General features: G+C 50.3%; 4 protein-coding genes across 4 annotated transcripts; 1 reads left to right on the plus strand and 3 right to left on the minus strand.

Annotated features, from left to right (window-relative positions):
- Window positions 1-681: 681 nt before the first annotated feature.
- On the minus strand, window positions 682-2717 carry MIND_01280800 (uncharacterized protein; the record flags this gene model as incomplete). The annotated part of the gene is made up of 11 exons (XM_037369279.1): window positions 682-720; window positions 765-827; window positions 879-1039; window positions 1085-1269; window positions 1316-1512; window positions 1557-1670; window positions 1717-1851; window positions 1897-1983; window positions 2035-2205; window positions 2254-2608; window positions 2662-2717. 11 exons carry the CDS (start codon window positions 2715-2717, stop codon window positions 682-684), a joined length of 1563 nt encoding a protein of 520 aa, XP_037214485.1.
- Window positions 2718-8530: 5813 nt separating this feature from the next.
- Window positions 8531-10059, plus strand: MIND_01280900 (uncharacterized protein; the record flags this gene model as incomplete). The annotated part of the gene is made up of 5 exons (XM_037369280.1): window positions 8531-8895; window positions 8944-8966; window positions 9011-9135; window positions 9180-9282; window positions 9338-10059. 5 exons carry the CDS (start codon window positions 8531-8533, stop codon window positions 10057-10059), a joined length of 1338 nt encoding a protein of 445 aa, XP_037214486.1.
- A 331-nt stretch (window positions 10060-10390) lies between these two features.
- Window positions 10391-11910, minus strand: MIND_01281000 (uncharacterized protein; the record flags this gene model as incomplete). The annotated part of the gene is made up of 2 exons (XM_037369281.1): window positions 10391-10444; window positions 10492-11910. The coding sequence occupies 2 exons, from the start codon at window positions 11908-11910 to the stop codon at window positions 10391-10393; spliced, it is 1473 nt and encodes a 490-aa protein (XP_037214487.1).
- A 10380-nt stretch (window positions 11911-22290) lies between these two features.
- MIND_01281100 (Serine/threonine-protein phosphatase) lies at window positions 22291-24847 on the minus strand (the record flags this gene model as incomplete). Its single annotated transcript, XM_037369282.1, has 8 exons — window positions 22291-22756; window positions 22810-22929; window positions 22980-23163; window positions 23210-23430; window positions 23478-23968; window positions 24017-24115; window positions 24161-24186; window positions 24235-24847. The coding sequence occupies 8 exons, from the start codon at window positions 24845-24847 to the stop codon at window positions 22291-22293; spliced, it is 2220 nt and encodes a 739-aa protein (XP_037214488.1).
- Between the last annotated feature and the right edge of the window lie 1191 nt (window positions 24848-26038).

Here is a 26038-nt window from a genome sequence, read left to right on the forward strand (position 1 = left end):
CATACACTGAGTTCTCTTCCCTTATTCATCTCCAACCAAGCTTTGTATCACTGTCTTGCTGTTCAGCATCAATCAGCTCGGAAACCATATTTGCAGACGATCCTCCGCCTGATTTCCGCTTTATTCCAGCTTTTACTTGACCCTTTGACATCTGAGGTCACCTTGTCAAAGATGAAGCAGGAAGCTCTCACTGCTGCTATAGAGGCTGGGACTATACTTACAGTTTGTGCCATTGGAAGCTTTCTGGCAGCTGGAAATTGATATATTGCTTAGTCATAGAATTTGATTAGGTCAGACTTGACCAGTGTCACTCTCCAACATATTTTACTCCCTCCTTGATTTCATTTACAAACACACTTCCCCTACACAGTTGCGCAGGAGTCTTAGTATTATATGAGAATTTATCACCTTAGTACTTTGCTGGATCTGGCATAGAACAGTCTTGAGATATTAGGCAAGTAAATTTTTTCTTACAACTGCCCAAGCGTCGCCTATTTGAACGCCGTCTCCGGCGGACATCATTACGAGCACTCCGAATTGGGTGACCGTCCGGCGCCGGCTGCCGGCGCCGAACTCATAATCACATCCGTATAAACACGCAGAGAACCATTAAATCCACTCGTAAGCTAAGCAACAGACCCTATGAACTAAGAATGAACCCGAGATTTGCCACTATGATGTCTAGTCATCCCCGATATGAGCCTCCCTGATTACCATGTGCTAAAAACATGTCAGTGAGTGCACAGACGCTATGCGACACACACCACCTTGGAATGCCGGAGCAGTTCCATATCCCAACTAGCTGATGCTAGGCAAAGTGGTATCCGCTGTATACCCCAAGCTTTAGTAACGGACCCATGGTTTAATGGGCGGCTTACCATGCATATGACTGCCGCGCAGAGGGGGGAGCTGGCTGGAACTGAAGTGGGATGCTGTGTTGGCACCGAAACCTTGGAGCTCTTCAGCCTGAAGACACATCCGAGTGAAAACCACATGCCTTGGTTATTGCCCTGTAGTGCCGAAGTCGACGGCGTGGGAACTAGACTAAGTCAGCGCGAGAATGAACCCCAGATTGAAGCCGCACCAGACATGCCGTCGAGACGTCGTGGGAGTGGTCGAATGTGGCGAGCTTCAGGCTGTGCGCCGACTTGTGGACCAGCCGAGGGACTGGCTTGAGTGAGAGGCGTGCGTGCCTTGTATTCTCGCAGGCCATCGATGGGGTCTTCGGGATGAAGCTCTTCTTCTTTCTTGACACGCACCATGAAATACCTGTCGAGTCATCAGTTTTAAGACAGATACTGGGCCGACGACACACTTTTTCCACTCATCGCTGCTTGTTTCCGTCCCAAAATCTTTCACCAGATTGCCGACATGGCCGCTGAAAAGACCCCAGAACGACTGGTCCGTCTTCTGAGGCTTGGCGGTGTTGCTTATGTTAGTGGAGGAGTCGGTAGACTGAAACTTGTTGCTGTCTTCATGTAGGAGTTTAGGATTGAGTCGCGCAAAGTCCCGCTGCCTGTGATGAGCAAATTAGATGAATACAATGGAATACGCACATAGAGAATCATCCGGAGTAGGTGTTTGTTGGCGATCTTGGTGGACTCAAGTCCCATCTTCTTGGCGGCGCCACGCGTTGCTGTGGTCAAGCTTTGGTTGATGCTCTCCCCGATCTATGAATAACAGGTCAGCCCACACAGACCAGAACAGAGGACATACATGTTTCAACAGAGAGTTCTTCGCATAGGAAGCAGGTGTTCGTATGTCCTTTTGAAGTATACGAGCACGCGGAGCGCTGTAGTCGTTGAAAATGTCGTAGAAGCCGTTAGTGGCTTTGTTCTTTTTGAGGCTGGCCTGTTGCGAGTCAGACATGAGATAAGAGTTAATTGGAGAACGCACGATAGTGGAGGTAATAAGGCTGTCATTGTCGAATAGTTGCCGTTTTGGATCAAAAACGACGAGCTTCACTGCTGCAATGACTTCGTCCTTATAAAACGGTCAGTGAAGAACACGAGGATGATTAATCGGGCAACATACCTTCTGGTCCTGTGTCAAGGCCACCTGGTGGAGTGTTTTCCGCAATTGAAGAATCTCCGCCTTGAGCTCTGCAATCGCAGCAGCATTGGCCAATGCCATTTGCACGTTGAAGAGGTTGTGTGCTGCCGAGAAGAGGATGAGGATGAGCTCACTATGAGGAAGGTCCAACGACTGAAGGCATGGATAAGTACAAAAGGGTGTAAATAAATTATCACGCACTGCTCGTAAACGATGCAATTCAGCCTTGTTCTCAAGGCTAAGCTCCAGTGTGGCCGAAATGGATTCCACAAAGTCAATCGGGTTGACTACATGGATGAGAGTCGATGCCAAAGAGGGAGCCGCAGGCTGGCTGGAGTCGAAGGAGTCGGATGAGTTTTGTCGGGGAATTTGAGTGAACGGTGCCGAGTTGTAGTCCTGGGACGATATATCCATTTCGAAGGTGTTCTCGTAGTCGCTCGTCGTCATCATTGAGTAACGCTGGCCGTTTTGGGACTGCTGGTAGGCGTAGGACATGGAAGAAGGAACGAAGGGGATGAAAATATTGAGGCACAAAATACGCTGCCTTTTATACCATCTGGAGGGGGCCAACAGATGAGTTCAAGACCCGGACAGGTAGAGAATACTTGCTGCAAACGAAGAGCGGGGACCTGACCATGTTCACCATGAAACGAGTGCCAGCGCATCAACGACGCCGGTAAGCCTGGTTTAGCGTGTAATATGTGAGCGCCGGGCGGAGCATGCCAGGGTCGGGTCAGACGACATACTTTGGGGTTAGCAGATGTGCCGTTGGCCATGGATTTTCCCCACACCCGATGCCTGGGTGTGGTGCAGACTTGAGAGAAAAAGAGGTTGATGAAGGTCATGTGCTGATAGTCACGGTCACATGATTTCACATCATTTCCCGTTCTGTCACCACAACTTACATTCAGAGCTTTATTACATAGTATTGAAGGTTTATAAAATATGGCATACAAGCTATAGACTCTCAGAATACTAATCAACATCCATATTTAAAATATTCCTAAGGTTACTTGACCCTGTATGTTGTGATACCAGAGAAGAATGACTGGAACTAGCTATATTTGCCTGTGTTACTGGTGTATTCACTAGCCTTGAAGGGTTTATATGCTCCACTGTAGTGTATGCATTTGATCCTGCCATATCATTGTCTTGAGCCTTGGTCTTTGCTTTTGATTTAAGTGAAGCAAATTGTAAGGTAGCAGCCTGGTGGATGATATGCTCCCTCTGAAGATATACTGGACTTGATTTGAATGGTCTGAGCACCTCTGCATCTCTCATTTGTGCAGTATTAACTATCCAATTATTTGCTATTTGAGATTGGTGCTGGATAGCAAGCTCTTTAGTCACTGCTTGTTCTCGCTCCTGCCACACAACTCGAGTACGTGAGGTTTGACACTTATTATCTGCACAGTTGTGTTGTATATTCACTGTACAGAGTATATCCTATTCAAAACTTCTTTTAAAAAAATAGTGAAAAATAGTTAAACAACTTACATCAATTTCAACACAAGTGTAATTCTCAAGTTTTTGTATTTCTCTCATACAATAAATGGAGTGTGGTGGTCCAAGAGATGTTTCCTCTATCAAGACAAAATTAGCCCTTCCACTATGCTGTGCAGATGATCCTAAGATTTGTACAATCTCAGAAATGGTGCCAATTTGTCTTGTATCATTGTATGTCCTATAAACAACACCATGCCCTATCTCACATATATCTCCATTTTTCAATAGAACCTGTTGTGGTGTATGAACATATGTTGTTTCAGGATGATATCCTGAGAGTGCAGCAATAGAATTCTGTATTTTGGCAGATCTTGTTGTGCTCCAAAGTTTTTTTGGCCCAGTGTGGTAACATGTGCCAGGAGAAGGAGAAGTAGAAATTTCAGATATACCTAGGAATTTGCAGCAAAGGGCTTGTGTTTGAAGAAATTTTTGTGGTCCTGGTCCAATAGTATACCAAGCACCTTGTAAAAATTCTGTAAGTAAGAGCCTCATCCATGGTGACTCAGACTGTGTTGTTGTTGGTCTGGAGCTAGACTGTGATACAAAGAAATGGCCCCCACTTAGGAGATGACGAAGTCTATTCCCTCTTGCCATTTGTATAGCAATATCCTTTGAGGGGAGCATGCCTATTACTATGCACACTGCATGATCTAATAACAGAGTTGAATGATTCAAATCCCTCTGTTGCAAATAGCATTGCTGGACCAAATCGGCGGATATGATCCGGTAGATGGAGGATAATATGAAATTTGGGTTTGTTGAACCAGTTGAGACTTAAACGACAGGTACAATCCAAGAAATGATCAATAGCAGTTTTCAGATCTATCTATATTTCTGTCAGTGATATATCACTGTAATAAGTGTAGATCAGCCAATCATTGGTTAATACCAGCACAATTATTCAGCTGCAACTATAGGTCACTTAATGAAAGTTGTTTGTATAGTCAAAATACACAACTTTGTTTTGTGACGATATGTGACATTCCCTGATGATTGTACAGTCAAACGGCGAAATTTTCCTTTTTGGGACATCTGTCACCCTATGTGACACATGTAACAGCGTGACTCGGGCGCTGAGTCCAACCCAAGTCTCTAGAGGCTTGAATTATTCATTATTATTCATAACATTGTACACTTGGATGATAGCCTCTTTGTGACATCACATACCAGTGTCACATCTTATTATCCGAGTCTTACCATGTCAAAATTATTCATAATTCTTCATACCTCTATGGACTTAGAGTGAAAAAACCTTGGAAGTTGAAATTATTCATTTCGCTTTTCAATAATTATTCATTACTATGGTGGAGAAAAAAACGGCCGTGAATTGTCTGCTCCAACCCGCCAGGGTGGACCCGACAATTCACGGTGGGTACTGGGCTGCACAGGTGGGATGGCTGTCCAGACACCCGCGGAGGTACCCGTGTCAATCCCTAGTCAGGTCCAACCCGCTGGGATAGACCTGATAGTCTATAGTAGTATATGGGCGACACAGGTGGGCCCTGCCAAGGGATGATCACAGACGGTGGGTACTGGGCTGCACAGGTGAAGACCTGCAGCTGTAAACAGAAATGAATTGTGTTTGTTCCATTTTTTGGACAAGTTTCCTGATGTATCATCACAGTAAAGCCAAATTGGAAAGGCTAGTACTTGATAACCTCTAGATTTTTTTACGCCATGGATTACCCTTACTAGGATTTGTTTTAGACCATGGTATAAATGTATTGTCTTTCCTAGAGTGTTCTCCTATAAAAGAAATCAGGGATAATTATATAATTAATATTATAACATACCTAGTATATTCCTAGGATCTAGAAGACCTCGGGCTTCATAGGTTTGGATAAAGCTAGGAAGTGAGAAAGAAAATTCTGTATCTAAAATATCAATCTGATGATCTGTCTCAACAATCCATCCATTTGGGCTTCTTGTCATTTGGCATGCCTTTGCATATATATGTCCTGAACGCTGAAACCACTGCATTGGCATACAAACTGCACCATTTGCTAATAGAGCAGGTTCATGAATATAAAAATCTTGATGCTTTCGCCGTATCATAGGTGTGGTCAAGTCAGGGTCTAGTTCCTTTAACCATCTGTGAGCCTGCCAAGCCTGAGAAAGTGATGGACCAGCATCTTCTGGGAAAAAATGAAGCTTTGACTGAACAATTGGATTTGACATTTCCTAAAATGACAGTAAGTATTAATTATGTATTATAGAACAAGTTTGTTACTTGTGCAATAATAGCTGCCATATCATTTACATAATATATATGACCAAAGGCACCTTGATACTTGATACTTTGTACCCCACATAATGACTGAAGTGTTTTGTCAATATCATCCATTATACGATCAGATGGGAGGCTATGCAGTCCAAGGGTTTCCATAGCCCAATGAATAGCTGCATTTTGCTTTCTTGAGAATGAACAACGTGGAAGATGTCGCAGAATATCTAATACACAGGTCTGTCTATTGTCAGCAAGTAACCAAAGTTAGACTATTAGATAACCTCTTTGTCTGGCCATGGGTACCATTCAGACTTGAAATCTTCAAGATTTATTTTACGCTTTTTGCGGGCATGTGGAAGTTCTATTTTCACTTATCAGATAGGTGAGATCTAAAATAATTGTCAACTATACTAACCAAAGTTCTCTGAATCTTGATCTGATAGGGCTGAATTGGAATCTAATTCACTACATTCACACTCTTCATCTTCAGAGTCCATGCCTGCTTCTAAAAACCGCTGTAGCTGTACTAGCAATTTATCCTGAGCATTGGGATCTTCAAATTGCATATCAACATCTGCCAAGTTTCTCCAATCTGCTGTTCCAGTGGACTCATTAATCCAATTATTTGACCTTGAATTACGAGTTGCATCTAGGAGTGTCTGAGTTAGCAGTCCTCCAACAAGATCTCTTGTCTGAGGAGTAGTATGAGATGGTTGAGACCTATTCAGGTTATCAGCCCTATGCAGATTTTCAATATGTCTATGAGAGTCTTCATGTTGAGCAATATGTTTCCACAATACTGGATTGTTGTTTGGGCACACAGTGCATGCAAATTTCTGAGAAGCTGCAGGTATCCAAACTATAAAAATTATTTGATATTAATTCTAGGCAATATGTGTGAATCTGAGTATACCTACTATCTGGGCGTTTAGATGGAAAATTTCCTGTCTTCTGGCTAAAAGACAGAATATCTGATCCTAAATAATATTTGTTAAAACTTTAGTGACTATATGCAGGATTTAATATCTAACCATGTGATCTTCCAGACCCTCCCAAGACTGATATGCGAAGATAAAGTACAGACAAGTTTTTAATGCCAATATCTTGGAGAATATCATCTGGATCAAGGGCTATATGTCTGCTTTGGGGAAACAAGAGACTGCATCTAATCCGTCTAAGATCAGGTATACACCGCCGTTTTCGCAAGAGTTGCAATATATCATCTACAGTTTGCCTTGGCTCTATATCTGATTTGGACTTAGACAGAACCTAAATACATATTTTTAAAAAAAAACATACATAAAAACTGAGGCCTAGTTGTAGCACCAATGACAGTTATTTGATATTTCAGTCTTCCTTTTGTATGTCTGTCAGATATTGTGGCTGTGTGGAGTAATTCCCAAGAAACTTGGAATTTCCGACAAACTAGAAAATAGAGATGATCAATAAATAATCAATGAATAATTCAGAAAACACACTGAAGATAGGATATGAGACAAGTAGAAAATATAAGAGCATGTAGACATAACATAGACTTGTTTGGTGGAGTTGCATATATGCATGTACAGCCAAACTTGCCCAAATAACAGTTGCGACCAGACCAAGAATTGTTTTGCCAAATAGGGTTTTGCGGTGACAGGCATGCCGTTTCCCCGCAGATCGGTGCTGATGCCAGTGATGGAAGCGGTGCTTTCGGATTGCTATTCGGCGGGCAAATGGAGTACTGAGAGATGGTCTCTGTGGTGGGCACTGTCCTTCGGCCATGGATGTGAGCGACAAGGAGCATAAAGCGCCCCATGAGGATCATGCACGCAGAACGCGTGTGTTCTGAATCGTTTGACGTGTGAGTCCCCGGGGCCGGCGACAATTCCATCATTTCTCCCTATTTGACCGATTCCGGCCACTTGTGTCCCGATTTGATCAAATCCGCCACAAGCGGCCGGACAACCTGTCCAAGCCCTGGGGATCAGTGCTGTAAACTGTCGCCCACTGTCAATCAGTCTTAAGAAAATTGCAGAGCTTAAAAATGTGCTATGGAACTGTTATCGTCGTCCTACTGCTAATCATCACAACATGCGGATATCATGATTTTAGGATTACCATAGAAAGCGGCATAATAGTATCCTATGCTGTTCAGTCATGAAATTTGCATAAAAAGACCGTGCAGCAGTGTAGGAAATACTGTAGCATTTTATTCAATTCGGCGGTCACGCGTCACACCGGCCTTAAAATGCCGAAATTTTTTCGGCGGTCACACTCGACAGCCTAGACGCCGAATTCCCTCGGCTGATGTACCATTTTTGGCTGGCACGGCCCTGCGGGCCACGCCGAAATCTGCCCAAAATTTTCGGCGGTCACACTTGGAGCTGCCGGACGCCGAAAATTTCATTTCGGCGCCGATGTCACACCGATTTCGGGCGCCGAATTGAATAAAATGCTACAGTAGTGTTTTTAGAACCATATCAAGTTATCAACTCACAGCACTATATACAATTCTTGGAAGCAAATTAAGAAAATTTTGAGACCTGTTTTCTTAAGCTCTATTTTTTCCCCATCTGAACCGTTCAACTGTTTGAACTTAAGCTTCTTTGCATCATGACTGTCAAGTCACGACGTCACGTACGTACGTACGCGTACGTGAGATGCCGTGACGTCGTGACACAGTTTCCTGTGCTAGCCCGCTGAGGGCGACAATCGTGCAGCTCACTGTCATGACGCAGCCGAGACGCAGCCGTGGACCAGAACATGGCCAAGGCAAAGCCAAGGCCAAGGTGTCGGCCTCGCCTTTCCCGACCCCCCTCCGCGACCGTTCCCGAAGGCTCCGCCCACAGCCGTGTGGCGCCGTATTCCGATCGCGCAGACGATATGTCGCGCGGCGCCGGGTCGGACGTTTCGACTAAAAACAGAGGCGAACGGCGGAATCGACTCGGTGGGCCTCTGTTTCCTTCCCGCCGCCACCTACCACTGGCTATGGCTCCGCCCGCGAGCACGAGGGATGCAGCCACTGAGCGCGCGCTGGACGAGGAGTTTACACGTATCACGTCGTGCTGCTACTACCGCGCGCCAACTGGGAGGGCGAGGAGAGAGGTGGGAAGGGAGGCGGCACCGGAGTATGTGCTCAAAATTTTCCTGATGACTACGTTTGACCTTGACTGTAGCTTGGTCATGATTCTCGGATGGGGTGCGTTGTCCGCTGCCATCGTCGGCGCAACTAAGGCTTAGCAGCGTATGCTACCCTCAGGCCTGTCTCGCACTACTCGCGGAAGTACGCGGAAATGTACCCCGGCGCTGCACAGCTGGTCCTCACGTGCGACACGACCGCGTTTGGGCTGGGCACGTTTGCGATGAATGTGAGCCTTGTCTTTCTGCGAAATTCTGTTAACATTGGCGGTAGATTGCGCGAATGCGGCCTGTGGTCAACTTCCTGCACGACCTTTTCCGTCTCGAATACGAGGGGGAGGCGCCGAAACGATGGATGGTGCAGTGTATGTCGAGCGGTGCGTGGTCACGCTTCTGCTTTCGCAAGGAAAGCTTCATTTGTCGCGCATATAGGCGGCCTGATGCAACTCCATTGGCTAACGCTCACGCTCAATCACCTACACAACACTGGCGCGCTCCATCCGGCCAGTATAAACTCGCCACATCGCACGCTCCTTCTCCCCGCCCTCCCCCCGCTGCCGACCCTTACCATCCTCGACTCCGCCCCGTCCGTGGCCGACATCTCTGAATTCTGGGAAGGCGCGGGTTACTACTCCGTCCGCCGACTCGGAGAGGCTACCGCATTGTACTACGCGAATCGCACGCTCGCTGTCTGCGGTCTCCGGCCCGAGCTGTCGGCCTTCATCGGGGACTTCGTCGCCGGGGAGCCCGAGGGCGATATTACCCTCATGGCGGGGGCAGGCGGAGCAACGGCCCGATACGCGTATGCATGGCACCCGCTCAGCCGCACGGTCCCCCGGGTGTACTTCTACTCTGACGTCGACCGTGTCGCGCTGTTGCCGCGCGTCAAGGCACATATAGCGCAGATGCGCGCTACGGGTGTCCCGGTTGTGCGGGAGGAGTTCTTTCGCGGGACGGCGCATGTTAGTCATGCGCGGCGCTATCCCGAGCGGTACTGGCGCGCGGTGGCAGGGGCGTGGAGGGCTGCGTGTACGGCGGGGAAGAATGTGGTGGAGGAGGCAGAGATGGCGTGGGATGAATCAGAAGTGTCGAGTGGCAAAAAAGACTGGCGGGGCTCTGGGGCTGAAGACTTGCAAGCAAGAGCAAAGTTGTAACCAGAGCTCCATCTAATACGGTACAATACCGACATAATTAAAATAATGCATCTCTTTAAGTTGTGTATTGTAACAGGTTCACTGTGAATGGAAGCAAAGTAAGGTAAAGATTGTTGAAAGATTGATTCAGTTCTGAAACTCTGCTTTAACTCCACTACTTTGATAGAGAGAAGAACCACCAGACTGTACAGTATTGGAATTGACGCTATTGTTGAGTACATATGAGTTAGCATTATCAGAAGATCATTTATATTACTTAGTCGGAGAAACATAAGCACAGTATGTTAGAATTGACAAGAAATTTAGTCTATGCGGTATGCACGAACAGCCCTCACACAGTATATATCCATTCATCGTCCACATCAACGAAATTTCCAATCGGAGACTGCATACAGTTAGCCTATCCAGTTCAAGTCTGCCGGCAAGACCTACCATATGAGAAGAGAGATAAAATCCTGGTATTGCAAAGGAGAACTGCGCATGAGTCTCTGCATTACCCGCGGCGTTGCGCAGGTCCAGGATGGCCTGCACGCGCCGGGCCTCCTCCGCCGGTTCAGAGGGGTGCCATGGCAACACGATGGTAATATCGCGGAGCGACTCCGACGCCGACTCTGCCCGGGCCGCCACGCGGCAGCGATTGTACCAGTTTGCGACATGAACCAGCGGAAGCTCGTCAAGCTCAGGTGTGATGTGAAGGGAGCACAGGCGAGGCAAGGAGGATCCGCGGCGTACGGGGTCGATGATGCTCTCCAGGAGACCTTTTGCGATTTCGAAACTGGTGTTGTGAACAGTCAGGTGGGTCAATGCTGGGGTCCATTCCAGCAGGCCAGGGTGGGTGACAAGCGAGTCAACTACTAGAGAGAGCAACGTGCATTTAGATCGTTTGAGGAGGTCGTCAAGGTAGGTCTCCGAGTCTCCGTTGCTGTCCCAGCGTCCTAGATGGAGATGGGCGAGCGCCGGTACCGTAAGCTCCTGCGTCCAAGAATAGTCATAGACGAAATATTGCTCGTTGATTCGAAGGGTATGCAGGAGGGCGAGTGATAACGGGGCGGGCCGGACAGTCTGGTCTGAAAGTGTTGGTCGTTGCATGTGAACGTCGAGGGTTTGAAGCTGCGGCATATTCCGGAGAAAGTCATACAGCGCGAGGAGACGGATGTAGGAAACCGTAAAACTTGTGATTTGCGCCCATGGCAGCACGATTTGCGCCAGCGAAACAGAGGCAAGATGGACATGCCGAAGCGCTGGAGTGTCAGCGAACGTGTCCAAGGGTTCCTGGGTGGGAAGTGGGCTGATACCTTGAAGCGTGAGGCTCTGGAGACAGCTGAGCTTCTCTGTTCCGAGCTGCAGAGTATCTGCCAAAGCTCCGGTGTAAGCTTCCAATCTTCCTATTGCTCCATACGTCTGCAGGGGCACCTCTGCCGTCAGACTGTATGAAGACACCTCCAAAGAATGGCCCCGCGATCGTGCGAGACAGAGCTCCAGCAGCCTTGCCTGCTTGTCGCTCAACTTCGCCTGGCGGAGACCGATTCGCGACCAGATGCGGGGAAGGCCGACCGCGATGCGACGCCATTCGCTACAAACCGCCGCAAGCACGAGGGGGGAGGTGCCTGTGTCACTGGGAGACCGACCGCCAATGGTGAACTCCTCCACGCAGTGCCCGAAGAACTCTGCCGTGAGCTCCATTGGGACCGACAGAATTCCCGCGTACGTGACCTGCCGCAGACACGCAATAATGCAGCGACGTGCCGCATACGCTGCGGTCAAGGAAGCGCGCATGTTGTCGATGTTTGCATCGATTTCGGCCAGCTTCCGGCGCAGCTGGGCAGGTGCGTCATTCGTGCCTGTGGACATGACAGTCAGGGTGAAGTTTGTTGACGTGTGAATTTGTTGCGTAATGCAGGGTGACGTCACACGGTCGTGACCCGATTTTCTTTTTTTGAATTCACTCTGCTGGGAGGCTGACCGCTGGATAATCGTCTTGCGGGGTACCTGTGCCCAGGAGATATCACATATATATCATATATGGTAATTGGTCACTTAGTTCTGACAAATATTACTCAATTCTTTTGACATAGATACTCCTACTAGTTTCATTACATCGATTTCCTGTAGATCTTGGAATAAAATGGTCACTTGATGTTGGCCTGGATACATGTTCAATTTAAGGGAGTGATAGACAAACTAATTTGGTACAGATTGAGTCCATTTTCATTGCATCAAGGGGGCAGGGAGAAAAGAAATTAAGGAACATATGTGCTCCAGAAATTAAGGGCTTACAGGTGGACCGACCAACCATGATATGCATGATAATTTCCCGTTCAGGCAGGTGTCTCACAGGGTCACCTGATTAACTCATCAGACAAACTGCTGTACTATTTCTAGAATGTGTAAAATTTATGGGGGACATACTGTAAAAAAGTATTTGACACATGTTTTAAAATGGAGACAACTTTTTGGAGGTACAACTTGGCTTTTTTAGAGTTTCTATATACAACTCTGCAAATTAGATACAACTTTCCACCCATTTTACATGTGCAAGTCAACCTCAAAAGACAACTTTTGTCAGTGTTGTTGATAAGGGGGTTATTGCCGTTTTCAAAATAGTTGGCACCGCGGGTTTGAACACAACTTTTGCCATTTTTTGGACCCCACAGTAATTATTTTATTTCTCCATGAATTCTCAACATAAAAAGAAAATTTAAAGACCTAAAATCATCGTTTTAACGGGGCAATTTTATCGATCAACTTCGGCCATCAAACTACCATATATGGACATTTGCTCATCAACCTGCACATAGCTTGATTGTGTCAATTTCTATGGGCAAAATAAAATACCTTGACCATATATTCGACTATGCAAGGACTTGGCACATATACATCATGTGCCCGCCTGAATATCGGCCCCAACGGACCCGATTTGAGCGAGAACAAGCAGTGACATTGATGTATTACATACATGTGACACTCACACTCCGCTCTTTGCTTCTACCTCCATGACGGGAAAGCGAAAACGCGCCAAACTACCGCCCACGGAGTCTGACGATGGTCCAATAGCAAAGCGGCCTCGTGGGACGTCCACCGAAGCTCCCTGCCACGGCTACTACACGGTCTCGTTCCCCACTCGCCTCTCTGGCCCCCAAGGCAACATCTCCGCGTCTTTGGACGCACTCTCTTTCTGCGGTACAAGTTTTTTTAAATACCACTTCTGTAGGCCAATATGCAACATTTTTCAGGCAAGGTACAACTTCAGTTACTCTATCACTTGCCATCAGCGGCCATCAAAGGTGATTGTAAAGGCAGTGGTGGAGCAAAGCATATTTGATGTGTTTATCTGATCCGCTATGATATCAGTGATGGCTGACCAGAAAAGTCCAAGTTACATTCAAATAAGCTGCATGCAGCAATAAAGTTGTACTAGGAAAAGGTGTCCAACTCGCTAGTTGTATGCCTAAAAAGTTGTACTCCAGAAAAGTTGCATTTTGGAAAGTTGTATGCAATGACAGGATGTCTTTGCTCAAGTTGGACTTGTCATAGCCAGACTCAAGTTGCCTTACCCATGAAAAAGTTACACCTAAATTAGAGCGAAAGATGTCTGATTAGAAGTTGTAGTTGTCTTTGGCCAAATGAAGTTCTAGGGGGAGGTGGAGCGAGTTAGCCCCAGGTGTGGCGGAGATGGTATAGCTGCTGGGTAGCTTTTTCTCCCAGGCAAGTCGGTGAATCCGAACAGGGGCTTTGGAGGGGGTAGGGGGTGTGTCTTTCGTTTCAGGCTCGTTGTAGGCCAGAGGAGTTGATTCATCATACAAATAAGTGAAACGATTTATGGACGCAAATGAGGGCACACCAGTCACGTCACAGGGGAGAAAATCCTTTACCGGAACCTCCGAATGCGCCTCCGCTAGGGCGGCCATATCAGAGTAACGGGCGACCAACTCTGCTAGCATCTTGTCGCCGAGTTGTTAGAGTACTACCTCGTCAAGGATGTCCATATGGTGAACGTCGGCAGGGAGCGGACAATCCCGGGTAGTGCTGTCCAATTATGATTATGAATACGAAATTTTCATAATTTATTCATATTCATAATATATTCTCTCTGCTGGAGCATATTATAATTGTATTCATATTCATAATCATAATTGGGCTCAGAATATGAATATATTATGAATATATTCAATTATATTCAAGCTTCACAAGTCTGCACATAGTGCATATAATCCACCTTATCTCATGGTTTATTGAACCACTCCTTGGTTATGGTTGTTTCTGTGGCCAATTTTGCAGTCATTGAGGCATACATATCTGTCATCCTATGCTTGATGCTGGAGTCTGGAGACCAGGTGCCCTACAGAGATGCTCTTTGCAGCCATAACCAGGATTGGTAACATAGCCTGGATATTCTACAACAAGATATTAAGCTGAACAAAACTCTAGCCTAGGTCAAGTATGATACCTTCACCAGCGAAGAGTATCATCAAAGTCCAGGGTAGCAATATAAAGGTCAACTTCAGCCTTCTGTCAGGGCTGGATATGGATATTGTCCGGCCTGATTTACTGCCAAAAGCCATTGATATGGTAAAGACTGAGTTTGAAGATGTTGCTACTGCTGCTAGTAGCCTGCTACAGAGCTAGTACCTCTGGCTGAAGGGCTTGCTGGTGTATTTGAATATAATTAATTATGGCCAAGGTATAATATATTATATTCATAATATATTCATATTCATAATCACTCATATTCAATGGGTCTGAATATGCAAAGGGCATAATATAATCATATTTATTCGAATATATTCAAAATATATTCTAGCATAATTTAATTGTGGACAGCACTAATCCCGAGCCAGGTGGTTGGGGTTGCCACATCTGAAGCAGGCTCATGGGGGGCGCCCCGAGTCTTAGTATGAACGAGTGCGCCAGCCCAGATAGTCACAGAGGTCTGGGGGGTCGTTCGAGGACGTAATACCATTGGTGATCAGGGGGTCAAGTCCATGGCGGTACTTAGTCACCTTAACCAACGCGTCTTCGAACCCAGCAAGGTCCATTAAGTCCTCGAAGTCGTTGGTATATCTGTAGACATCCCGCGTTCCCATGTGATAACCCGCACTCTCCAGCTTAGCGTGCGCAAGGTCTTGCTCATTCTCTTCAACGAACCGAAGGCGGAACTCAGAGAGGAATAGGTTCCACTGAGGGAAGGGGGTTTTGCTCCCATGATGCTCCACCCACTGCTGGGCAGGTCCCTCCGCCATACAGGACATGGTGTAGCGGACAGCCTTTTCTTCACTCGGCTCTCCGTTGATCACGAAGGCCTCAGAGGCAAGCCGGGGGTAAGTCTTGACCGCGTATAGGAAGGCGCGGCCGCGTTTGCGATCTCTGTTAAACCTAAACGGGGGGTTTGGTCGTAAGACCAGTTTTGAGGCAATAGTAATGTCACCAAATAACACATCCGCATCGGGGGCATTCGGGGATGCTGAAGTAGGTTCAGGAACTGCCGAAGGTGGTGCGGCAGCAGAAGCCTGGGAAGCAAGATGGGTGAGAATATTAGTGAGGTTGTCTAGTTTTGCCTCAAGTGCATCCATGCGCGCGTTAGTGTACGAAGCAGCTCCAGTAGACATAGCAGGCGTAAAGACGACAAGAGCTGACAGGGGTCCTGACCTGTGAATAAATTTAAGTGCTTTTTGACATTTATTGGAGACCCAAATAGGGATTTCAGTCCAATAGGGTCCTGATGGGACTGCTGGCTTCTCGGCAAAGGTGTAAGGGCAACCCCGGAGGCCTGAGATCAAGGTCCTAGCAGGGGAGGATCCGAAGAGTGAACATTGGTAAGCGAATACAAATGAAGCTGACCTAGCAGGGGAGGATCCAAAGAGAAGAAACTCTAAGGGTCCGCCTGCTAGGTAGCTGAACTATATACTGCGCTCTTGACGCGCCAAGGTTGATCGTTGCTCCGTGCAGTATGCCTGCGCCATGTCGCAGGCCAGGTCCCAGGGGGATCGCCAGGCGGGGGCGGTGATGCGATTGATGGCGGTGATGCGATCACCGGAGTCGGAATCGGGTCGATTCCGGGCCGAAAGGGAGGTTCCCCTGACATCACCCCCCCCTTTGAATGCGGCGTCCCGACGCATAGACCGGAACGGAATCGAGTCTAAGGTCGCGGAGGCGATGTGTCGGAGTCCGATTCCGATTCGCTGCTACTTTCATCATCAGAGCCGTATCTCGTACGCTTGCCCATTTTTCTGCGTTTAGGCAGCTGGGTGCGAATAAGACTCTCTACGTCGTTGAGGAAGGCGGTAAACTGTTTGGAGCGATGGGAAATCTCAGCGATGCCGATCCCAGTGCCGTCAAAGTCAAGTAAGCCCAATGCCGCCTCCTGCAAAACACTCTCAGTTTCAGATTCAGATTCTAATGCTAATAGCGCCCACTGGCCCCTGCTATGCAAGCTTGCCGGGGTACTTACGATAGAACTCCGCAATTTTCTCCGGGGCAAAGACGCGGTCGAAGCGGACCCATTGGTCGTGCGATGCGTCGTAGCCTTTCCATCTGACGAAGTAGTTCAGCCGTTTATACCTCACCCTTGCGTCCAGGATTTCCTCTACTTCCCACTCCGGGACTCCGTCCTCGAGGTCCGGAGGGGGCTGGTCGTAGCCGGGGCGTCCGTCGAAGGGGTCGTCCTGGGCGAGCTCGAGCTTGACGACGGGAAGACCGGGTGGAGCTTCGAGTAGGCGGAGGGAGGTCGAGCTTGTAGGCACCTTTGCTGATCTCCGCGACTATCTTGAACGGTCCAAGGCGGCGATGGGAGAACTTTTCCGAGGGGCGAGTCGTCCTGATGTCAGAGGCATCCAGCCAAACACGGTCGCCAACCTTAAACTCCGGAGACGGAGTCCGTCTCCGGTCGTAGTAGCGCTTGTACTCCTCTTTGGCCTTAGTGGCGCGGCCTTGGCTTCAGCAACACCAGTGGCGATCCGGTCGCGGAACTCGTTCACTGACTCCATGGCGGAACGGACTCCGGGTTGAAGCCCATGCGGGAGCCGTCCCGTGTCCGTCATGAAGGGGACCTGCTGCGTGGAGGAGTGAACATGGTTGTTGTAGGCGAACTCCGCGGCCGGAATCAGCTCATCCCAGTCGTCCTGCTGGTAGTTGGTGAAGATCCGCAAGTACTGCTCCAGCTCCTGGTTGACGCGCTCTGTCTGACCGTCTGTCTGCGGGTGGTATGCCGTGGACGTGGCGGGCTTGATGCCGATTAGACGCCAAAGTTCTCGGGTGAAGTCCGCGATGAACTGCGAGCCGCGGTCGGAGACGTACTTCTCCGGAGTCCCATGGTGCCGCCAGACGTTCCGGTAGTAGAGGCGGGCTGCCCCTACTGCATCGACCGTCGTATGACACTCTGAGAAGTGGGGCGCTTTCCGAGGGTGTCAACGACGACCATGATCGCGTCGTACCCATGGGCTTCGGGAAGCTCTACGATGAAGTCGACGGAGACGGTATGCCAGCGTTCGGGGGCGTTTCCGTGGGGTGCAGTTCTCCGTGGGGCAGTCTCCGGAGTGCCTTGGTGCGACAGCACAAGTCACAGGTCGCAACATACCGGCCGATATGGCGAGACATCTGAGGCCACCAGTAGTTCCGGGAGACCAACTCCAGGGTCTTGAAACGACCTGCGTGTCCGGCGACTCGGGTGTCATGGCAGAGCTCGATGATGCGTCTCCGGAGGTCCTTGTCCTTTGGTACGACAATTTTTCCTCGGAAATGGAGAAGACCGCCGGAGACGGCCCACTCGTCAGAACGTGAGGAGCGGGGGCCTCGAGCTTGACCTTGAACCTTAAGAAGTTGCCGGGCCGCTAGTGCGACGGGCTCCTCCAGGTCAGGCTCACCGGAGAGGGCATCACGGATGTCGCGGAGGAGTTCAGAGCCGGGACCGGAAACGGAACGCCCTCGAGTGCGCGGACATGGAAGAGTTCAGGCCGCAGAAGGACGACATCGGAGTTGTCGGAATCGACTCCGTGGTCGGGTCTCCGGGAGAGGGCGTCAGGCCGACCCATATCGCGGCCAGGCTTGTGGTGCAGCGTGAAGTCGAACCGGGAGAGGTACAGAGACCACCGGGCCTGTCTCCGGTTGAGGTGCTGCGTCTTCCTGAAGTACTCCAAATTCTTATGGTCAGTCCAAATCTCGACAGGGTGCGCGGCGCCCTCGAGGAAGTGTCTATACTCCTCGAGTGCGCGGATGATCGCAAGCATCTCCTTGTCGTGGATTTCGTAGTTGCGCTGGACATCATTTAAGCTTTTGGAATAGAATGCTACAGGGTGCCACTTCCCGTCCGGGGCGGATTGTGAAAGAACCGCCCCGTCGCATAATCAGAGCTGTCCGCCTCGAGTCGGAAAGGCCGTGCGTCGTCCGGAATCGCCAGGACCGGTTCCGAGGTGACCGCGTCCTTGATCGCTTGGAACGCGGAGGGCCTCCGCGCCGCCCCAAGTCCATTGCTGGTCCTTCTTGGTGAGCACGAAAAGAGGGCGCGCAAGGGTCGAGAAGTCCCGAATGAACCTGCGGTAGAAGTTAGCGAACCCAAGGAACTGCTGAATGTCCTTCTTGTTTTCCGGAGTCGGCCAAGCGGAGACGCCTGCGACTTTGACGGGGTCCATTTCGACGTGGTTGTGGGAGATGATGACTCCGAGGTACTCGATTGACGATTTTTCAAAGTCGCACTTCTCCGCTCGAAGGTACAACTTGTGCTCCTGGAGTCGCCGTAAGACCTCCTGGACAATCTGCCGGTGTTTCCGGAGGTCGGAATGGGCGATCAAGATGTCGTCAAGGTAGATCATGACGTCTCCGGAGAGGATGAGGTCCTGGAAAATGTCATTCATCATCGTTTGGAGCGTCGCGGGAGAGTTTGTCAGGCCGAAATACATCACCAAGGGCTCGAACAGGCCTCGGTTAGTCCGGAAAGCCGCTTTCCACTCGTCACCTTCCTTGATCCGGACGTTGTTGAAGCCCCAACGGACGTCGAGTTTGGTGAAGTAACAAGCGCCTTTGAGCCGGTTGATGAGGTCGTTGATCAGCGGAAGGGGGTACCGGTTTTTGACAGTCATCGCGTTGAGAGCACGGTAGTCCTGGACGAAGCGGAGTCCGCCGTCCTTCTTCTTGACGAAGAAGACCGGAGACGCCATCGGAGACTTGGAGGGCGAATCCGGCCCGTCGAAAGCCCTTCCTCGATGAACGCGTCGAGCTCGCGTTGCTCGAGGGGCGAGATGGGGTACACCTTGCAGTTGGTGGGCTTAGCGTCGGGGACAAGCTCAATGGCGTGGTCCCAGGCTCTCCGCCCGGTAGCGTGTCGAAGGACTCCTTGTTGAAGACGTCCTGGAACTCCTTAGCCCAGTCCGGGATCTCGGAGGGCGGTGGGGCGGGGTTCTTGGCGAAGGCTTCGGCCAGACGCTGTGAGACGGTGCTACCTGCGCGTATCTCCTCTGAGGGACGGAACGAGGTGTAGAAGATGCGGTCACCATCTTCGAGCTGGTCATCTTCGTCATCCGAGTCCGAGTCCGGCGTCAGATCAGGCAGGTCGGAATCGAGACCGGAATCGGAATCGTCTCCGTCCTCAGGGCCAGAGAGGTCCATAGTGCAAACCGAGGGGAACGGGCCGGAGCGGAGACGCTTCTGGAGCTTCAGCGCGCTGGTGGTGGACTCAAGCTCCAACGGGAGGTGGAGGGAGTTCGCCCCGGGGGCAGCGGCAACGGTGTACTGCTTGGGCAGTTTCTTTTCCCAGGCAGTGAGGCGGCGAAGGACGATGACCGGAGTTGCGGGCGGAGTCGGAGACGGAGTCGAGGCGGGGGCAGGAGAGGGTGTGTCTTTCGTTTCGGGCTCATTGTAGGGCAAGGAACTGCATTCATCATACAAAGAGGCAAAACGATTTATAGACGCGAACGAGGGCACACCAGTCACTCGTCGCGGGGACAAAATCCTCTCCGGCCATCGACTCCGCTGCCGTCTCCGGCAGGGCAGCTGTGTCCGTGTAGCGGGCGATCAACTCCGCTAACATCTCGTCACCGAGTTGTTGGATCACCTCGTCGAGGATGTCCATCGAGCGGACATCGGCGGGGGGGGGGCAATCCCGGGCGAGATGGTTTGGGTCGCCGCACCTGAAGCAGGCGCGGCGAGGGGCACCCCGAGCCCTGGTGCGATCCAACTCCATTGGGACGGGAGCTGGAGGCGCCGGAGCGGGGCGCGGGCCGCGGGTGGCACGACCGGAGCCACCGGGCGGGAAGGGGCCGGAGCCGGGATGCGGTTGACCGGAAACGGAGTCCGAATCAAACCGCCAGGCGTCTTGGGGGCGGCTGACTTGATCAGCTTGGCCCGGACCAGGGCCTCGTATTGACGGAAGGCCCGGGTGCGCCAGCTAAGGTAATCCCGGAGGTCCGGGGGTCGTTCGAGGACGTGATTCCGTTGTTGATCAAGGGGTCAAGTCCGTGGCGGAACTTGGTCACCTTGACCAGCGCGTCTTCGAATCCGGCGAGGTCCATCAGGTCCTCGAAGTCGTCGGTGTACTGGTAGACATCCTTTGTGCCCATGTGATAGGCGGAAGTCTCCAGCTTGGAGAGAGCGTGATCTTGCTCGTTCTCCTCAACGAACCGGAGTCGAAACTCGGAAACGCACGAGCCCCAGGACGGAAACGGAAACGGGGCTTTGCTTCCGTGGCGCTCTGCCCATTGCTGAGCGGGTCCTTCTGCCATAAACGACATGGCATAGCGGACGGCCTTTTCCTCGCTCGCCTCTCCGTTGACCACGAAGGCCTCAGGGGCAAGGCGGGCGAGGTGCGGGACGAGAGGAACGCGCGGCCGCGTTTCCGGTCGCCGTTGAAGGTGAACGGGGGGTTTGGTCGCAAGACCAATTTTGAGGCGAGGTTGATGTCGCCAAAAAGGGCTTCGGAGTCGCCCTGGACCGGAGTCGGAGTCGAAATCGACGTCTCCGGCGAAGGTGTTTGGGGTCCGCCCGCATTATTAGCGGCGGCAGCGGCAGCGGAAGCCTGGTTGGTGAGTAAAGCAAGGGCCTCAGTTAGGCTATCAATTTTCGCCTCGAGTGAGTCCAGCCGGGCGTCTGCGGTAGGAGTGACTCCGGACGGCATGACGGGTGCGGGGACCACAGGAGTAGAGGAGGAGGGGACAAGTGGCAGGGGCGGTGACGAGGGCGGAACGGACTCGTACTCCGAGCCTGAGTCAGCGCCGAACCTGGCAATCTTGTCCGGTTGATCCCGTAGAGAGTTTCTTCTGCTGTAAGGGCAACCCCGGAGGCCTGAGATCAAGGTCCTAGCAGGGGAGGATCCGAAGAGTGAACATTGGTAAGCGAATACAAATGAAGCTGACCTAGCAGGGGAGGATCCGAAGAGAAGAAACTCTAAGGGTCCGCCTGCTAGGTAGCTGACTATATACTGCTTGTCCGTAGCTGCCGCTGTCGGGCACAGAAGGCTTGGGCGGCGTCGCAGGCGAGGTCCCAGGGCGACCGTCGGGAGGGCGTTGACGGATCGGTGATTGTGCGGGCGAGATGGAGGGCCGGACCGGAGACGGAACCGGAGTCGGACCGGAATCGGAGGCGTCTCCGAGGGGCCGAAAGGGAGGTTCCCCTGACAAAAGGGATTTATGCACACTAAATTCATTAAATTTCCCTTACAGGAAGTTCAAACAAAAAATGCATTTGGTTTCTGCCAGAGTAGTAGTCTTCAATAAGGAAATTCTTTATTCAGAAACATAAAAGCAAATCATAGGTCCTTGAACTGCAACAAGCTATTCCAAATGCAGTAACTTCTTTGCAAAGGTTTATTCATTAGAAAATCTATTGTTTTCTCCTGGACTTTTGTCTTTTTTGTTGATGACAGAAGAAAATTTAACAACTAGTACTTTTTAATGAATAAGATAAATCAAAGAAGTTCTCTACGGTTCTCTTATCGTAGATGAGGGTAGCCTGAGCCTATCAACAACCCAGTCAAGTTAGGTTCGTTAGAGTTATAAGCAGCCAGTTGAGTTTCCACCGGGACCATATTTGCTGAGCAACCATTCCAGTAATAGATATGTTACCATTTTACGAGAAAAGTGATACCCCGACCGCAAGACTCGGATATATATACCTAGGTTGTCTTCACCAAGGCCTGCAATAGCAGCTTGAAAACGGGTACTTGAATTCTGTAAAGTGTCGTACTATATCCATCCCATTCAAATGTTCGTCAACCCAGTATCAAGATCCCTGTACCATCCATGCTGTCTATTTTTCCTCGTCCGTTGCCTCCTTTTTTCCCACGACTGCCTCCTTGTCTTTCCCAGCCGGCGTGGCCGCATCCCAGATTCCCTGGATCATTCCAATCGTGTCCTCCAGCCCGCGCTTTCGTGTGCTTGGGCTTGTCATGGTCGTCCCGAGACTCGCCTGTCGAGCGTGTCCGCGACGGAACGGCGTTGGAAGCGGGCCGGTGGGGGCAGGGGACGACGGCGCGGAGGATGACTGCGGTGTTGCTGCTGCGGGCGTCACGACCACAGAAGCGTCTTTGTCCTCGACGGCGGGTATAGGAGCGCTGTCTCCCGGAGTTGCAGGCAGGAGCGGCGACGATGGGGCGCTGGACACCGGCGAGCCAGATGCGGCGCTTCCGCCACCAGCCATCATCGCCCTTCCAGCTTCTGACTCGGCGTCGACGAGTTCTGGTGGGAGGCGCTCATTCTCAATGTCGGATTTGCGTCTAGCGCCCTATTAGGACGACGAGAAAGTTTGATAAAGAAGAAATCCACGCACGCATCCTCAAATCCACTAATTGCTAGCTTGATGCCTTCCGAGCCCGATGCAAGCGCGCCATACGGCAGTTTCCCGGACCCCGAGATGTTCTTTAGCTCTGAGACATTCTCTGACTCCTCTCTAGAAGAAACTTGAGCATGTTGCTTGACCGAAGGGGGAAGGACACGCACCGCAGCAGCGCAAACACACGCGCCATACGCCCGACGGCCATAATCTTGCTCTTGATCACCGTCTTCCGCTCCTCGGGGCTGCTCGGAGAAACTGGTGACGTGGGCGACGTTGGAAGGTCCTCGGAATCGTCCTCGAGTTCCTCCTTCGTGCATGTGTTTAGCACCGCAACAAGCATGTCGGTAACTATGTTCCTATGAGCCCCCAGAAGATATGTACATGACGAACGCACTTTTTTCGCCGACGAAGGGCAGGCTCCAGGTAAAAACATCCATGAAATTCGGCAACCAGTACGGATGCGGCGAGAAGTTGAACTGACGGATATTCATCACGTTGTTCTCGTACTTGATCACTGCCGCCTTGTTGTTATACATATCGAGGTAGTTCGGTGCCGAGAAAATCGTCATAAGGGCCGGGAAGCCTGTCGTGCGAGTCTTGCGATACATGCGGTACCTGTATGTCCATTAGAATATGAAAGCGCAAGAACGCAGGTTACTCACCCGCTGTCCTGCGCCTCGTGGGCCCGAATAACGCTAAGCAGTCCGTTGCGCTCCAGAAAGGCGCAAGTGGCGGCGTACGTGAAGAAATAACTACACCCGCGGACATGATTGTGGACAAAGTGCGCTTCGCCCCCAGGGCCTGTGGTGTTCTCATTCCCGAAGTCCTCGATCGGGTCTGCCCATAAGATATCACACATCAACCCGGCCGTCGGAGGCTCGCGGAAGCGGTCAATGCCGCGTAGGTCGGCCAGCGTACCCAGTTCTGGGGAGAGCCCGCCATGCAAACAGAGGAATTGCTTGTTCAGAAGCGCAGCGAGGGGGAGCGAGCAGAAAGACAGTGTGGCGGCGTCGTATAGTCGCTCGGAGTACTTGTGTTTACATTCGAGCTTGAAGGTGAAGTAATCCGTGAGATGGCGGCACTCGTGGTTTCCACGAAGCAGGAAAACGGATGTCGGATATACAATCTTGAGCGCCCAGAGGTAGAGCACACACTAGGCTCCGTCAGCGAGGCAGGACAGGAATGTAGCAGGGTAGCACACCTCGACGCTGAAATAGCCTCGATCCACGTAATCGCCCAGGAAAAGGTAAGGGGTCTCCGCCGGGTTGCCACCGAACTCGAAGAGTTTCATGAGGTCGTACTGCGGTAGTGAGGAACAGGCTTATGACGCAAAGAAGCTACGCACATATTGCCCGTGTATGTCCCCACATACTTCAAGGTTTCAGACCATCTTTCCTGATAGCAAAACGAAGCACGCACTTGTCACCGTCCCGCTCAACTCCAGCATATTGGGCTCCTCTCTCAGAATCTCTGTGCCACGCTCGATTATCCACAGCGCATCCTCTTCCCTCAGGCGGCCCTCGCGGTAGAAGTGGTTCTTGAGGAAGGCCAAGTTGGGTATACGCCCGCCGGGGCTATCCGGTGAGGGCAAGAAGAGCTCGTCGTGTGTGGGGATGTGGGTCGCGGGGGCTTGGACCTGGGCAAAGTTAGATCCGGATACCGGGGGTGGAGATAGAGGTGGACGGGGACGTATCGAGGTGAGTGCCAGACATGTGCGGAACGTCGTAGATTGGAATAGACGTACGTCCTTGATAACTCTTTCCTGCGTGCTTATCGTCGTCCCATCCTCCAGCACATGCTGCGTGAAATCGATCGTCGGTGGCGGCGGCGGTAGGGCCGGAGCAGCATCCGCACTCATACTTCTTCTCCGTAAGGCTTGCAGTGGTTCGCGCCACTTGCGTTCGGTCAGTGTCGGAGAGGAGTTAAGCAGGCAGGGGGGCGGGTGACAACGGTGGAAGAGAGGGACGATGACCACGCGATGTGATAGGTGTGATATGCGACGCTGATGGTCACCGGTCGCGATCAACATCATTGGTCAGGGACTCGGCGTTCACGCGCTGTCAGAGGTGTTACTTATGGTTGCGCTGAGTTGTTTGTGCTGGTGCAGGTTCTGAAAAAAGAAGAAAAAGTACAACACTCTACAGAATCTGATTAAATGAGAAGTCTTTCTGTGAATCCATAGTCAATGCAACTATAAGCTCGCAGACACTGGGGGCAATGTCAGCAGCAGTTGGGCAATGAGGGTCAAATGGGAGTTGGATAGAAGACAAAGAATCCTTTGTTGTTAACAAAGGGGGGAGAATCCCCTATGGACCTCCCTGCAAAATACCATTTGCCACAAGGGGGTGCCATTCTTTGAAAAACGGATATACCATCAAAAAAAGTTTTTAAGGGCTGTTTGGGACTCCTTCCCCTCCTTCTATATCAGGAAGGTGTTTCCCACGATAAGATAAGATTTTCCCGATAAGGAAATTTCAGATTTTGGCCAAGATATCAAGTATTTACATTCATTTCCCACGTTTTAGCATGTGTCCGTGATCAAGACATGATTGAGGTAAGTTTGCATCGACATCAGATGTGTTCGAGCTTCTACAAAGAGGTAGAAAATAATATAGCCTGCAGCACTGAGACAAGTGAGCTGGACATCAAGCACGACATCTTGCTTATCAGATGGATTGAGCTAGGAGTTAACTCTGGGCCTGCTTTAAACAGAGAGGGAATTTAAAAGTGGTTTATCTTAAGATCTTTTGTTAGGGTGCTTGCACTTAGGCTGACCACCTTTTAAATAATAGCCAAACTTTTATAAAGGAGCTATAGAACCTACATTGCCTTTTACAACCTAGTAGGCATAGGGATACATTAGTTTATAATATCTAGTGGAAAGGGCAGAGGGAACAGAGGGAGAACACACATTTTGCAGGGTATAATATCTGAGGTAAGTCTCTCTATCTTATTTTTATAACACGCAAGGTTTATAAAAAGGGGAAGTTTATCAAACTAGAGTAAGTAATTATAATAAAACTCCTTTTTTAAGGATCAGCTCCTTAGGTATAAGAAAAGATTATAAGTAGGATAAGTGTGGGTTACTGTTCTTAAATAGTGACAGTAATTCAAAGTGAATGCTTTTGTTGAAGGCGAGAAAGGGTAACAGAGAATGACTAAGATTTTTAGAGTGAACACACTTTTTAAAGGTACACAAAATTATTTAATATACTGTAACAAT

Source organism: Mycena indigotica (assembly GCF_014461135.1).
Source record: "Mycena indigotica strain 171206Taipei chromosome Unknown Mind.scaff0013, whole genome shotgun sequence".
NCBI lineage: Eukaryota > Fungi > Basidiomycota > Agaricomycetes > Agaricales > Mycenaceae > Mycena > Mycena indigotica.